The sequence below is a fragment of the Hyposmocoma kahamanoa genome, unplaced genomic scaffold (assembly GCF_003589595.1).
Source record: "Hyposmocoma kahamanoa isolate Upper Pololo Valley unplaced genomic scaffold, ASM358959v1 78, whole genome shotgun sequence".
In the NCBI taxonomy this organism is placed as follows: Eukaryota; Metazoa; Arthropoda; class Insecta; order Lepidoptera; family Cosmopterigidae; genus Hyposmocoma; species Hyposmocoma kahamanoa.
This window is the reverse complement of record NW_020653945.1, coordinates 4,901,640-4,918,412: the sequence shown is the minus strand read 5'-3', so window position 1 is coordinate 4,918,412 and position 16,773 is coordinate 4,901,640. Positions and strand designations below refer to the sequence as shown.

General features: G+C 37.0%; 2 protein-coding genes across 2 annotated transcripts in view; one reads left to right on the top strand and one right to left on the bottom strand.

Annotated features, from left to right (window-relative positions):
- Positions 1–260: 260 nt before the first annotated feature.
- Positions 261–13,604, top strand: LOC113232775 (kynurenine--oxoglutarate transaminase 3). Its single transcript, XM_026467560.1, has 10 exons — positions 261–624; positions 4,050–4,206; positions 5,444–5,570; positions 5,872–5,981; positions 6,386–6,502; positions 7,247–7,367; positions 9,845–10,011; positions 10,675–10,861; positions 11,786–11,949; positions 13,434–13,604. The coding sequence occupies exons 1-10, from the start codon at positions 425–427 to the stop codon at positions 13,494–13,496; spliced, it is 1,413 nt and encodes a 470-aa protein (XP_026323345.1). The 5' UTR covers positions 261–424; the 3' UTR covers positions 13,497–13,604.
- Positions 13,605–13,707: 103 nt separating this feature from the next.
- LOC113232776 (UPF0605 protein GA14893-like) overlaps positions 13,708–16,773 on the bottom strand; it is a 28,759-nt gene continuing 25,693 nt past the window's right edge. The window contains exon 8 of the mRNA XM_026467561.1: positions 13,708–13,942. Coding sequence (XP_026323346.1) covers positions 13,873–13,942 — 70 coding nt within the window. The 3' untranslated portion in view covers positions 13,708–13,872. The remainder of the gene's footprint in view (positions 13,943–16,773) is intronic.

The following is a 16,773-nucleotide window of genomic DNA, read 5'->3' as shown; positions in this document are numbered from 1 at the left end:
GAGTTACTATCTATATTATGGAGATTAGCAGTCCCCTTGACTTATTGATCTGTTATGTATTGATTTCCATACAAAATATGAGTTCTTTTTAATGTTTAGCAGATTTCAGCAGTTTGCAGCCGAGCTAGCAAGATCAATCAATCAATTTACATTTTGGTCACACTGATCTGACGTTGTAATAAATACAGGTATACTTTCGCTGACATGACATCATGACAATGACATTGATATGTGTGTATCCACTATCCATGTGTAGCACTTGAATTCCAATCTAAATACATACAAATAGTTTATTTCTCGAGTTCCGTAATTGCTCTTAATTTACGTAACGCAACACAATGACTCTTATCTATAAGAACGACTTAGCTGTCATGATAAAGAGGTTAAGTCATTTTTAGTCGTCTTCTAATTACGAGTGTACACAATGTTTAGGTGCAGTTACGTCCTGACAGCGGCTGCAAAGAGTCACGGCTGTGCTGTGCAAAAGAATTGTGAACTACAGTTGGTGAAACGTTTGGCGACTAGCCCCCCTGCGAACCGTCCCCCGTGTGACAATAGTAAATCAAATATGGGTGACAAATTCAGACTTCCAGGGAGGTTTGGAACTGGCGAAAAAAGCGTATGGTAAGTCCAAATTATTATTTTTGACTATTTCTCAAAATAATTGTACGTAACCAAAAGCACGTTACGACATATACTACACGATACACTACACTACGGTGCACGACACTACAAAAATTTTAACATTAAGCTATTATACATTGGCAAAATATAATTAATTTAATCACTATGACATTAAATAATAGTAGGCAATAAATCAATTAATATGGCAAAGAGCAAATAAAAAATAAAAAATAATATTTAAATATATTCTTTAACATTTTAGAAAATGCAGTTTGGTTCCTTACTTAAATCACAAAATTTGTATTTTATATAATTTATATATTTTATATAATTTCAATTGGTACTTAAAAATCAAAAGGGATTTTTTTTAATACCTATTTATTAGATAAATGCAATTTGTGTAACCTATTTATTAGATAAATGCAATTTTCGTAACATTACTACATATATAACTCATCGGAATTACAATCATTTATATGCAAAACATGGACATATATGTCTGCATACTGCCAAACTCATTCTTTTTTGCATTGTCGAAATCAAGTAATAACTGTGTACATTCAGCTTTATCCTGTTATATAACTAAATGCATAAAAATGTTACGAAACAATAGTTTAAACATGAGTTTTTAAATGTCAATGGTTTGTTATAACCTGATATTACAAATGTAATACGCTTATTAAACTTTTAATTTACATGTATTACGAAGGAATAAATAAATCAATACTCACCTTATCATGACAAAGGACTTAACTATTAATGTCACGAAAATATTGACCATAACGTTTGGACTGATTGTCATGAAAAATATTGCAGAGGACGCCAAACCACCAGACAATAAGGATGATTCTAGTGATGCCCATGCAAAAATCTAAGGTATGAGTTCGGAAATTAAGTGAAAGTAGAAATCAAACTTAACGAAAGAAAAGTAAATCGGTATGACTCATTTTATTTTTGGCATATTACTTACATTTTTATTATGAAACCACATATCAAATCACTTTAATACTGAAACTACATTCAATCAAGGTCTGTAATACAGAAACATGCACCTTATTAATGAGACATTTTGTATTTTATGAAGCGACAAACACTTGAGGTCAGGGGGGGCAGCAATTTTTTTTTATGAACAGTAAAAAACATTGTTATGAAAAAGGTGAAATAATTAATGAAATAATAAGATTACACTTTTCACTCATCGTGGTATTAAAAACAAATGTTTAAGATGGAAAATCTTGTCTATCTCTATCTATTTATTTTTGGACGTTATTATAATAAGAAATACCCCTTTTTTGTAAATGTACAAATATTTTGAGAAATAGTCTTTTGATTCTTTATTGATCGTCAAAGCAGCAAAGAGTTAATATCAGCTAGAATTGAGCCACCGCATGTATAGGGACGGTTTTGTCAAGTTGAGAGTTGAAAATAATATATAAAATGGCGAACATTCTCAAATAACTCGGGAAGGAAGGAAGAGGGAAGGTCTGTACCTCTCTGCTCTGAGTAAAGCCCCCCCCCCCCCCCTCCCTTTCCTAAATTCGCCTGTTGGTACAAAATTTTAATTCAAAATTTCTCTATTTAGATATAAATGAATCAATAATTTAGCATTACATTGATTTCATTTGGTAGGAAACGATTCTTCTAAAAGACTTTACTCTGAATGATAGAATATCAGTATTTGTTATGTCAAATTGTAAACTAATTATGACAACAATTCAATCATGATCTCTATACAACACTAAGTGCATAAGATAATTTTAAACATTTAGGTTGCTCTCTTATCTTTACTGTATTTGTGTTAGTAGGCAATAATAAAAATATAAAAACCATAGTTGATAAGGTGATAAAAGATGGTCTTAGTAGCATAGCACACTTTTTGTTTCTCTTTTATACATTTTCTTGTGATATTCCTTGTACAAAATTAAAAAGAATTGACATTGTTTTTAGAATTAAAATTTGTAACTTATAGCTAATGACATATTGTCTTCGAGTATACCCATTTATGATTTGTGTGTAATTTTTCAGGACATTACATATATATAGTAAATTACATAATGTAATGTGCACCCCTCATGGAAGAATGACATAAGTGTCTAATGAAGAAATAAACTTTTTTGACGTAACTCCACTAATGCCATTTTGCCATGAGGTGAGCCATTTCATGATTTCGTATTTTATAATTCGTTTCTGGACAATGTAAGAAAAGTAAACACCTTTATACTTATGATTAAATATATATCATATTATAATATAAATGCTATAAAGTTATAATCAATAAAGAGCATGACTAATGTGACCATTATATTTTACCCCCAGAGAGGGACGCCCGTAAATTTATTATTGTTTTAAAAATAAAACACATGTTTATGATAGTGACCTAATGATTAAAGATTTAAAAAATTAAAAAGGACTAAAAAATGTTTAATGATCAAAAATTATAAAAGAACTAATATTGTGTAGTCTGGTAGGCTGGCTATAATATTTTTCGCTTTCACGCTATTTTTTTAAAATAAGGTCACGTATGTCAAAACGGGACATTGTTCAGTTCAAGTGACGGAAAACACATACAAGTCGCCCACCTGATAGTAAGTGACACGATTAGCCATAACATTTGCAGTACCAGTCATTGCTTTAAATCACAAAAATCTGAGGGGCAATGCCACTGCGCCCGTCACTATGAGACATAAGTTGACAAGTCCCATGTGCCTTTAATTTTACCAGCACCCTTACCCTTCATAACCGGAACGCAGTAATGCTCACATCACCTCTTGGCGGCAAAAAAGGTAAGGTGGCAGTATGTCTCTGGACGAGCTCACAAGGAGCTCTACTGCTGCTATTAAAGTATTTTGGGGATAGCAGTACACAAAGCTTAAAAGAGGGACTGTCCCGCTCAAAGCGGAACATATGGTCACGCTTAGCATGACTCTATTTAATAAAACCAGTAGATACAGATAAACACTGATGACCTTATGTGAAATCCATAGTCTACTCCAAAGTCCAATTATTAAGAGAGTACAATAATAGTCAATATTTATACTTATTTATAGTATTTACTTTAGATTAACAGTGACTGTAATATTCAGTAGGTAAACAAATGTTCACTACACCCTTTAAAAATCTCCACACGTAAAATGTTCTTTTGTACAATTAGTACATTGTGTACTACCAGTTGTTAGCATTTACCAACTACTAAAAATAACCATATGTAATATGTAAAAATAAATTGTCATCCCTTTCCCTCTCTTATATAGTAAATAGAACATATTTTAGATTATTATTAGGTAAAGAATTAGGTAGTGGTAGTAATCATTCAATCAATGCAATTGTCACCCGAGATTCTACACCACATTTTTAAACTTCATAAAGTTTCACAACTTTTATAGGTTCGAAGAATTCTTTATTATCAAATGTGTCTTATTTTCCAGGGTAGAGTACATCCAGTTAGCATTAGAGTACAAACCAAAAGTAAACCTTGGTCAGGGCTTCCCTGATTACCAACCTCCACATCATGTCGCCAAGGCACTGACTAACATAGCTTCAGATGGTGTTAACTGGAGTGCACATCAATATACAAGAGGCTTTGTGAGTTCGAACAATGCGTATGGCGCACTATAAGTTTCCGGAATGAATAAGAAAAAAAAATACTATAAATGGTCAGCAATTAATTTATTGTTTCTCAAAATATTCTCCGTTAGCGTTAATGCACTTTTTCATACGAATGAACCAATTTTGAAAACATTTATGCCACTTCTCCGTGACAATCTCTGAAACATATTTTTCATACTCTTCGACAACCTCTTCAGGTGATGAAAATCATTGGCCGCGTAACTGGTTCTTAATTTTTGGAAATAAATAAAAGTCAGAAGGTGCCAGGTCGGGACTGTACGCGGGATGGCTCATAAGGTCAACGTTGTTCACCTTCAAAAATTCATTTGTCTGTCTGGCCGTGTGAAAACTGGCATTATCGTGATGCAAGATGATACGGCGTTTACGGTTATTTTTACGGAATTTATCAATAACTTCCGGCAAACAAATGGTCGTGTACCAATCACTATTCACGGTACAACGATTCTCCAAAGCAACAGTAACCACATGTCCAGTTTTCGTCACCTGTTACTATGTCCCACACCAAATTTGACGCCCCTTCGTTGAATCTGGCAAGCATGGCAATACTCCAAGTGACGTAATCCGTTTTTTGAGCGAAATAGTGAAATTGTGTGGGATCCACCGAGAGCACAGCTTTTTCACACCCAAATGTGTTTGTGTAGTATTGATTGTATTTGACTCATGCCTATGTCTAAAGATGCCCGAATCTCATGGTATGTCAAATGCATGTCTGTTTTGATCATACGGCGCAAAACATCGATGTTTTTGTTGTTCACAGCATTTGACGGGCGACCATCACGAAATTCGTTACCGAGATTCACACGACCGCGTTTGAATTCTGCAAACCAACTATAAATAGTCCTCTTGCATGGTGCTTTTATCGGCAAAAGTTTGAAGCCGAGGGAAGCTCCTCTGAGCTGTTAAATTACGCTTAAAGTCGTAGAAAATCATACCACGAAAATTTTCACGCGTTAAATCCATGGTGACGTAGACAACCAATTTCTAAAATGACGCCACAATGTAAAAACAGGTGACAGTCAAAGAGTTCCATTTTCAAATGTTGTAATTACTTTTTACATATTGTTTATGTAAGTGGCCAGTTCCGGAAACTTATAGTGCACCCTATGTACTATAAAAGGATCTATCTATGAAATTCGTAGCATGTTATCGTCATAAGTTACAATTCTGAAATAATACTTATTAAACATTGCAGGGTCACCCACGACTAGTTCAGGCGTTATCGAAAGTGTATTCACCTCGCATCGGAAGAGAAATAGATCCAATGAATGAAATTTTGGTAACCTCTGGTGCTTATGAAGCTTTGTACTCAGCCATTTTAGGTAAGCTAACTCCATGTAGCTGCAAATAATGAAAAAAATATATAATTATGGGATTGGTTGATTGTGTATTCCACACTTTTAGTATACTATTTAGCACTTTCGTATTAATACAAATATAGCGTCACCTTGTACTTAAATTATTGAAATAACTCCAGGGGCACTACCCAACCATTTAGCCAAGTTTGTTGCTACGGGGTATCGAAGCCGGAACCTTATCAGCGCACAGAGAGTAAACTACTAGGCCACTCATACTTACTAGGCCAGGCTTACTCATACTTAAAATGGGTTATGAAAATTGCAGGTCACACAGAGATCGGTGATGAGGTAATCGTTGTGGAGCCTTTCTTCGATTGCTACGATTTCATGATAAAATGTGCCGGCGGCATACCCAGATTCATTGCTTTACAACCTGTAAGATACTTTATATTTTTTTTGTTTGAAATTATTTGCGGACAGGTCTAACGACAGGTTACCCTATGGTTATGTTATGTTTGATAATGCTGAGGCAGGCCTTTTTGCCGACACAGTACACACAACTCTACACCTACACACTATATAACACTCCAGGCCATACCCGCAAACCTAGACTAGCCCCTTTTCTTTATCATTGCCATTGTACCTGTGGCATAAGCTTGTTTGTAAGGTACTGTGATTCGGCAAATAAATAAGTTATCTTAAATAGATAGTGCACTAACGCATCAATTGCACATTTATCTACAAATACCTGTTTAATCCTCTTCAGCATACAAGACAGGAAAAGTAAACGGAACAACCAGATGCATGTGCAACTAGAATTTAACTTTTTATTATTGTAGAAAACGGATGGAGCTACATCAGAGGACTGGGATCTCGATTGGGATGAACTGGCTTCAATGTTCAATAAAAAAACCAAGATAATCATTTTGAACACACCACACAATCCAATTGGAAAGGTACTCACAGTATAATATATTTTTATTGTAGACTGGAGATTTGCACTTGAAAAATATAGACATTCAAAAAATCCCTTCGCACCCATGGACCACCTGACTGATTCACTTGGATGAACCATGGGCACTGATTTTTTCCAGGAATCGGTGCAGTAATGGATACCCAATATTTGCATTCTTTTAATACAAGGTGGAAAAAAATCAATGGTACAGTCAACAACACATCAAGCTACACATTGACAGATCTTGTTCCGTTGCACTGGAGACGATTTTCGAACACAAATATGTGTAGTCTGATGTGCTGTTGTCCGAATATTGAACATGAAGGGGAAGTACTTTAAATGCTACCTAACTGTTGTGTTATGAACGATGTTTATTGGAAATATGTTATCCTTATTATTGATCCTATCCAATACTACTGTAAAATAGTGTAAATATAATAGTAATAGATTTGATTTCCAGCCCAGTTATTCATATTAAGAAAAAAAAATGTTCTATATGCACAATTAGCGCTCTTAAGCATTTAAGGTACTTCCCCATCACGTCCCATTGCTTTTTTTCCACCCTGTATATATAAGTCAACTTTGATACAATTCTGTTGCTCCTTTTATAACCGACCAAGCTGATCTGAAGCTCCAACAGAGCGAGCACATTGCTGTCCACATATACGTAATTAACTGGTACTAAAACCTCGGAAGAAAGAAACATGAACCTACAAATTCATAAATCAGTGGCAATCAATTTCAGGTGTTTAGCAAGGAAGACCTGGAGAAAATAGCAAATCTGTGTAAGAAGTTCAACGTACTCTGCCTTTCCGATGAAGTTTACGAGTGGATAGTGTATCCGCCGAAACAGCATATTCGGATAGGTAAGAATCTAAACTTTCGATTACCGTCATCCACCACGTATGTGCACAATACTTATTTTTATATTTTTTACTGATATACTCTATACATGTGTATATACATTATATGTATGATACGAGATTATTATATATACATAATATACAAGATACGAGATCCAGATAAGACTATTATAAGTAGCAATCAGATAAAAACACAAAGGAATGATTTTTACAAAGTTATACATACAAACACTTTTTAGGCACCAACATATAATGGTTCTACTAATGTACAGTCAACAGCACAGCAAGCACTTTTCGAATAACGCCTCTAGAGCCACGGAACAAGAACGGTAACTGTCACGTCCGTGCATCAGTGTTGTCGCTGGAAGAGATTATATTTCCTAATAGTCCGCTACATGGCGCGATATTTATATTATCAGGCATTTTTTTCCCTTACGTCTCTTACAACCACAGAACAATAATAAGTAATAAAATAAGTGCTTAGTTTGCGTGTCACGTGTGCCAACAGTTCGCAAAGTTCCGGAAACTTGAGCCCAGTTCGCCATTATCGCTTTGTACGTTATGGTCGTGTAAATTATCTCGCGCAATATCTCGAAAATCGTAGAAAAATGCCTTCATGGACGCACTTGTAATATTATCTATGGTATTTTTTTTATTTATTCTTATCATCATTAAGTCTTATTATGTTTAATTTTAATAAATTTTCAATTTTCTTTTTATCGTTATAATTTTTTTGTTACAAGTAACGAAAGTAAACCTTATACTACAGCTGCAGTACAATCGTTTTTTTAAGAACGAAATAAACATATCTAACGTGTCGTCGTTCAGCTATTAATCGCAAGATGTCAGCACATTGTTTGAAATTTAAATATATAATCAAAATATTACTTCCAATAATAAGTAACGACGATATGCCAACGGGGTAAAGTTTAAATTACATTTAAAGTTACAGTCCAGAATTTATTTATTTTTAATTTGAAACTACGACCAATCATTATCAAGATTTCATAGCGTTTCAAATTATGAATAAGTGAGTTTTGGCGTTAGCGGTTCTTATAGTAATCGAGGCACTTCCATTGTTTTTTTTCTTCCGTGCTTACAACACTAATACCTACCTAGACGTACCTTATAATATTGAAAACAAATAATTTACGTCACAATGCATGAAATTCTGAACCCAACTTGTTAAATAACTATTTTAGGACAAAATTGTATCTTACGTCCATTTGTCATGAACAGAAGGATATAAAAGTAAATAAAACTTAAATTAAAAAATAAAATACAAAACATACGAAACAGTAGCCAACAACTCTTCGAAACCAATTTAGTAATCCCAAACACTATAGTACTGTACGTTGAGGAGGGGATGGTCTGAAAATTGACCAGGTTGCAACATCAGATCAAAGTTACCATATAGAGTTATATATTGCTGTCATCGTTTTTCCCATAGTATTCGAAGTTTCAAGTCAATTGAACAAGTAAGTTGATGTAAAATAAATAAATATCTTATAATTATTAATACAAAGATCGAACACTCAGAAAAAAATCCTTCGTTCCGGCCGGATTCGAAGCGACGTCTTCTAGCATACCGTGGCAGACGCTATACCAACTGAGCCACAGAACCAACCAGCAGACCTCACGAATTTTTCTATGTGCTTGTTGTCGTGTCCTTTGTATTTGGTTTTTCAACGACTTTTTAGTCGTAGCGCCATCTATGACAAATCTATGAAAGTTTTATCACCCAGTTAGATACCTTTGCAGCTACTAGTCCTGGCGAGAGATGTCGCTATTAACTGTATTTTAAATTTATATTGAATTAATATTCAATTATTTTTTGTGAAATTACTCCACTAGTTTGTTACAATTATTAATACAAAGATCGAACACTCAGAAAAAATTCCTTCGATCCGGCCGGATTCGAAGCGACGCCTTCTAGCATACCGTGGCAGACGCTATACCAACTAAGCCACCGAACGAACCAGCGGACCTCACGAATTTTCTATTGCTTGTTGTCGTGTCTTTGTATTTGGGTTTTCAACGACTTTTTAGCCGTAGCGCCATCTATGAGAAATCTATGAAAGTTTTATCATCATCAAATTTATTAAATGTCTGATGTTTGGGATCCCTAGACTAAGCGCGTTTGCACTCTGCATCCGATTAGTTTTCGCTAAGCATATCGCTTGTACACCTAGAGACAAAATGACCCCTGTCATCACATCATGAATAAAATGTCATTTCGAACCGTCATTTCTCGTATTCGAAACCAATACGAAATGATGTTTTTTTTATATTAAAGCTTAAATCGTATTTTATGTTCATCAAATAGTTAGCCGTCAAATAAAAAACGCCGCGTCAAAATCCTCAAATCAGAAGTTTAGGAGCTACAATGCCACACGCACTATGCGACAGGGGAAAAAACCAGGATATGGAGTATTCAGAGCACGTCACTAATTACCTATTGACGATGCGTTTATTTCCAGCGACGTTGCCTGATATGTGGCAGCGCACGATCACAGTGGGGTCTGCAGGCAAGACGTTCTCGGTAACAGGTTGGAAGATCGGATGGGCATACGGGCCGGCTGAACTCATACGCAATCTGCAGGTCGTGCACCAAAACTGCGTCTACACCTGCTGCACCCCCATACAGGTGACTTTTTTATATTAAAAGAGTTGTTCCGTTAGTGGTACTAAAATAAATGCAATTTCCTGAATTGTTAAGGATTTTAATGCTCCCATACCCTTGCATAACGTCTAAAGTCCCCAACCATACTTGTGCAATAGAGCTAGTACCTTTTGTTGGATTGCAAATTTAGGCCCGGCGCCCTCTGACGGGATGACTTGGCAGGGCATCCCTACATGCAAGCGCACACTGATGGCAATTACGCCGCTGTATTCCTAGGTATGACTCTCTGAGGTATCTTCATGCCGAATCATACCGTCGTGACATCGTGCTCGCGCCTGGTCTCTCTTCAAATCAGTCTTGCCGTGCCTCCCCTCGCCCCGTATAGCTGCACTCGGATTTCCGAAGCATCCTGAATGCTTCCGAAGCATCCCCATAGTTGCCGAATCATCCTCAAACCTGCCGAAGCTTCCCCAAGGCTGCCGAGCATTCCAGAGGCTGCCGACTCTGCATTCCTAAGCATCTTTATTTTGCTACTATGTCATAATCTAAGGTATATTACTATTCGCCACCTAAAATTTCGTGTGCGTTATTCGTCACCTAAAAATCCCTTGCCTTTCCGTCAGTGGGCGCAGGCCATATTAACCAATTTTGTAATAAATGTCATGTTTTATTGTTCATGTATAACAGGAAGCGTTGGCCCAAGCATTTGAAATCGAATTAACGCGTCAAGATACGCCCGACAGCATATTCACCGTTACATCCCGCGAGCTTCAGCCCAAAAGAGACTTTCTCGTCAAGGCGCTGCGCGAGAACGGTTTCAACCCCACTGTGCCTGAAGGAGGATACTTCGTGGTCGCAGACTGGACCAAACTTAGTAAGTAAATATTGACAAAATGGACTTTCTTAATAGTTAGTTATTGTCATGTTTTCTGTAGTTATTGGAAATTAAACTATTATGTTGGATTTGTATCGCATGTGTTTTCAAATAAACCAACGACTTCTTTAGGGTTCTTTAGAGGTCCCAAGTTTGTTTAAATCAAAAAAACAAATATACGCTATTCAGATCCGAACAAATCAGTACATAGTACTATAAAAACCGACCTCAAAAGTCATTCTTCCCCTAGTTTGCCACCCTTAGAGATGGAAGATTTCCAACAAAAAAAAGAATCATCAAAATTGGTTCACAAATTATCGCATAACATACATACACAAAAAAACATACAGTCGAATTGAGAACTTCATCCTTTTTTGAAGTCGGTTAAAAATAGTCTCATTTCCAATGTGTAGCAAACACGAAACGAACTAGCAGAACTTACGATTTTCTCTATGTGCTTATTGCAGATTTTTGTTTTTGGTTTTTATTCTAAATTTCTCACAGATGGCTGCGCTAGTTCGTTCCGTGGCTAAGTTGGCATAGCGTTTGGCACGGTTTGCTGGAAAACGTTGGTTCGAATCCAGCCGGATCGAAGGAATTTTTTCTTAGTATTCGATCTTTGTATTAATAATTATTACTTTATATTATTGGCTAGATAAGTATTACTTCTACATGACCCATTCACCTACTTAAATTCTTATTACGCGAGCAGAACATAGCTAGCCTAAATATTGAACATTGACAAATAATGTTCTTTTCACCTGCTATCATTAGTTAGCCTAACATCGTTTTGTAATTAAACTTTATCGAATTTGGCTAGAGAACAGTATCGACACGATGCTAATGCCTGTAGGCCCGTGTAGTATTAAATCAGTCTTGGTAAAAGTAGAATCTACTTCACTAACATCGTCCATCACATTCCAGAAAACAAAATCGACTTATCAACAGAGGCAGATAAATATGCAGACTACAAGTTTACAAAGAAGTTTGCCAAAGAGACGGGCGTTTTAACCATACCGCCGACTGCTTTCTACTCGCAGGAGCACAAGAGTTTGGGAGAAAATTACGCAAGATTCTGCTTCATCAAGGTATGATATTAAAAGATATAAAACAGGGTTTCTTAAACTGTTTCTAATCATGGACCCCTCTAAAAAGAGCGCACAGACCCTTTCCGAGAATAAGAAAGGCCCGTGAGTTGCATTGACGCGCGTCTCGCTCGCTCCAATAATGGATGGCCAACAAAGGGCGCAAAAATTCAAACAGGTCACGCCCACAGTCCTTATTTACTCACAACATATTGTATGCCAATTTTTCTAACTTAGGTACTGCCTAGGTAGGTAGGCGGTGGGACCATTAGGGGTCCATGGACCATAGTTTAAGAAACCCTGATATAAGTTATGAATGTCATTTCTGCATGCTTTATATATCCCACATTCAAATCGGAATGAACCGATCGGGTACTCTCGAAATCAGATGGGTTTCCGAGCGAGAAGATGAACCCGATGACTACTATATCTTTCTAATTTGTGAGTTAAATCAACTATTGTTCCGATTACAAATGTCAAAGTTTCCAATCGGCCAGTTGTGAATAGCAATTATGCGCCTCGACTCGGAAAAGACGCAACTTCGGAACGGGAGAGGCGATCAAAATCAAGCTGCTGGACCCTAAAACCCGAAATGATTGGGACCGGACACTTACCGAATTAACGAATACTCGTATTTCGGATTAAATTATTTTTTTATAAATTGTGTGACACATAAAGGTATACTCACATTATTACGTGTGATTACACAGTTCCATTTTTATAAAATCTGGCCGAACATAGCTAAATCCAGGTACTAACTATGTGATAAGCTGGTAAGAGGACGAAACGTACAGTAATGTTTTATAATTCATAATTAATATATTTGTGAAAACACAGGATATTTGGAAATTGACATGTACAATATAAGTGAGTTTCACTGTGTCCGGCCAAACATTTTGTTTTAGTGTAACCTTTACTTATAGTAACGGCACGCTATGATGGCCGTTTTGACGTTCGTCCGCTCATCAAGTTTCGTATTAATTCATAACTACGTTGAAGGAGCTAATTGCTGCACATTGTTGTCAATAGTGACGTGCAATAAAAATCATGGATGTATAATTTTACGACACACCTCGGCATTTCAACTGTGAACTGGCAATCGGTACTATCTCAATTTTGACAACTTTAACAGGACGAAGAAAAAAAAATATTTACGTCATTTATAGTATAGCATCTGGTTTATTAAATAAAAATATGTAGTTTTTAAATATTTTTATTACACATGTACATATGTACACTACGTATTTTTATGTAATAAACCAGATGCCATATAAATTATTTTTTCTTCACCTGTAAAATTGTCAAAATTGAGATATATTTTTTATATATTTTTTTCGAGAATGAATTGAGATTTGATCTCACTATTGTAATCTGTCAAAACGGTGCCATATCTATCATAGCGTGCCGGTACTGTAGTTCTCTTTGACTTTCGGTTCCGGATTATGATTAAGCAAGAACAACGTACAAATTAATGTTTTATTTTGCAGAAAGATGAGAATCTCGCACTGGCTGCCAAACTTATAAGTGAGTGGAACTCGAAAAAACAATAGAATGAACTGCTCATAAATAGATATGTAAAAAAGTGATATTTGATAAAGATATTTGTTTTTATTATTGTTTAAAAATAACTTAGCCAGAATGGGTGTATATTAATACATACATGATTATTGTACGCAATAATAGCGTAGCATAAGCGTTTTGTATGAAATTTAATATTACTACTTAATAAATAATATCAATAAATAAAAACTGTTATACTTGAAAGTTTCTTTATTGTACTAAAATTTTCTAGACGAAAAGTAAAATATACCTACCATTGATTTTTGGCTATGATACGCCTGTCTTCGGGTCTGTTGTCTCTTCAGTGGCTCCATCTGTCGCTCAAAGTGCATATAATAGCTTACACCATACGCCACTGGCACATTTTCAAGACGAAAAGTCTCCACGCAGCCATCGCTTCGCGTCACGTGTGTCATTTCCATAAGTTTTTCCAAATCTGAAAGCAGCACAAACAGTGGTACAACAGCAATACTAATACAGAACAATCATGAAATAGCCCTCTATTCCCACTAGTCCTGTTGACAGGACTACTGGTACTTTTCTTCCCCGTAATACAACGCTTTTCCGTGTCCGAATTAGATATTAGTGCAGATAATAGACCAACCAGAGGGGGCGCGCCGACGAACAAGTGTCAGCGGCGCCGGCGGCGTTTCGGCGGCGCGAGCGCGACCATGGAACGAATTTATATAACGGTGTTTGTTTTTACAAAAACCGTTATACAAATATTTTTTCGATCTCCGTTCCGATCGTACGGCCCACGCTCCCGTGTTGTGTATGCGCAGTGAAAATATCGACACAAAAAATTTACAAATGTTTTAAACAAAACATCTGCGAATATAAAGTCACTAAGTTTTATCTTAGTCGCCATATACACAATACGGAAGCGCGTGCGCACGATCGGAACGCCTGGGGATCTACTCTCGATATCCGTCCGAAACAATTACTGTGAAATAAATAATATTCGACAAAATTAAAAGACAAGTATCAAGTATGAACCTTCATTCTCATCACGCGTCTTTTCATTTGGTCAAGTATTGCTTATTTGGCAGTAATTGTTTCGGACGGATGTCGGACGGCGATCGAGAGTAGACCCCCTGATCAAACAAAACTAAATGGTGCGCTGATTGCATTTGTCGGCGGCGGCGGCGCGGTCGGGGGTAAATGCGGCGGCGGTAAACACGGCGGCAGCGGCGCGCCGACGCGGCGCTCATATTTAGTCCGAACCCGTGTTCCACCTAGGTTCTCCACCTGGGTGAAGCTTGTGGTACATATTGGTTCTCGTTGTCAGTAAGTCTCAATTGTCAGTAAGTACAATTGTATGCAGATGTCATCTAATCGAAAATTAAAACGAAAGTTATGAAGTGGTTCTAAATTGTTTTCTAAGTAATTGTATTGTGTAAGTAGGTAGATTTAACTGCCTCTGTGGCCGAACGGTTACCATTCCGGACTGCCACGCAGAGGTCCCAGGTTAAATTCCCGGGCCGGGAGAAATATTCGTATAACCTACATTATTTATTTCTCTCGTGAGTTTGGGTGTAATTTGTGGTTATCTATGTGTTTCCATGACACCCGCGACACAGTTTCCCTAGTGCGGGACTATGTTGAGTGTGTGCGTTATTATTTTTGTTATTATTATGAGGTAAGTAACGTACGTATTGACAGCTCGATTGATGTTGCATAGTATTCGTTTACAGTCATGATTCCTGCAATATCAATCGAGCTGTCAACATGTAACTTACCTACCTACGGACTTATTAATTTTTTAAGCAATTGTATTGCGTACAATTACTACAATTATTACTTATAAAACATTTTTCAACACCACTTCTTCCCCACATAATATTATCAGTTGGAGCACGACGACCTGTACGAAGCGGCGCACGCTGATCCTGGGACAGTTGCGCCACTTGTACCAAGTACAAGTCCGGTCGTGGATGGAGTACTGCTGCCACCTTTGGGATGGCTCTGCTACATATCACCTAGCCACTTTGGATTCAATTGACAACCGTGTCAAGAGGCTTATAGATGACTCGGAATTAATGGAGGCGAAGCTGCAGAACCTTGAACACCGTCGTAAAGTTGCCTGCTCATCGGTATTTTACTGGACATGTCACGCGATTTAATTCCGCCTTCCCCTTTTCATCACCGGGGGACTAGGCATAGGCTTGAATTCTACCCCTATGTTATGGATATTCCAGAGATTCGCACGAAACGTTACGCTTCCACATTTATATGGCGACCGGCTATGGAGTGGAATTCCCTGCTTGCAGACTTGTTCCTTGAACGTTATAACTTGGGCCTTTAAAAGGCGAGAGTGAAATAGGCATTATTTAGGTGTGCATGCTCCATCGTCGACCTCATCGTCACTTTCCATCAGGTGAAATGGAGGTCAAATGCGCACTTATATTTTATAAAAAAAAAACTATGTTCACTAAACTTTAACACTTTATACTCAAAAGGTTTGAAATCTAATAATTGACGACTTTACTGTACCAACAGTTGGGCGCTATAGGGAGTGTATAAGTAACGGTAATGGTGTGTTTACAATAGGTCGGCAAGGCACGTTCGCTTGCCCGCCTTTTAGAGTAAACACTGCTGCCGAAATCTAGCGACTTGGTTGCCTTTGGCAAGCGACAGTCGACCAAACAAATTTAAACATGTCCGTGGTTGCGTCCTGCCACGATGTACATGCTGGGGGAATCACAATGCTACCTACCCTGACAGTTTGTTGAACGTTTCGAACAATTTGTCTCCGTGTTTAACTAATATTATAATATTTATATTACAACTTTATTATTTATTTTGTATTTATAATACAAGTTATTGAAAGCCATAGTCGACTCGTTGTAAATAGCACGTCAACGGAGCAGCCTTTGTTAGCCGAATTCGCTTGCCGAAGAAGCAGCAGTCGAACCAGCGCAAACTCGACTTTGCCTTCGGCAAAACGAAAGCTAAGAATTCACGAAGCGCGGACGCTGTGGCTACCACGAGTAATCGTCCCCGCCACAGAAGTAAAACACTTTGAGAAATGTGCTACAAAATTTTACATGATATATATCTGCATTGTACAGAAGTGTACAGGAACCGAGGCGGGCGAAAACCGCTCTGTAAGTTCTTAGCCGAAGTAGTCTGCTTAAAGCGGCCGTCGACTCTATGTAAACACGCCATAAGTGTTAACGAGTAAGATAGAGCTATATATACATATATGTATATATATGTAAATTTGCAAAATAAGTCTACTCATGTCAAATTGTTGGTACACTGTCA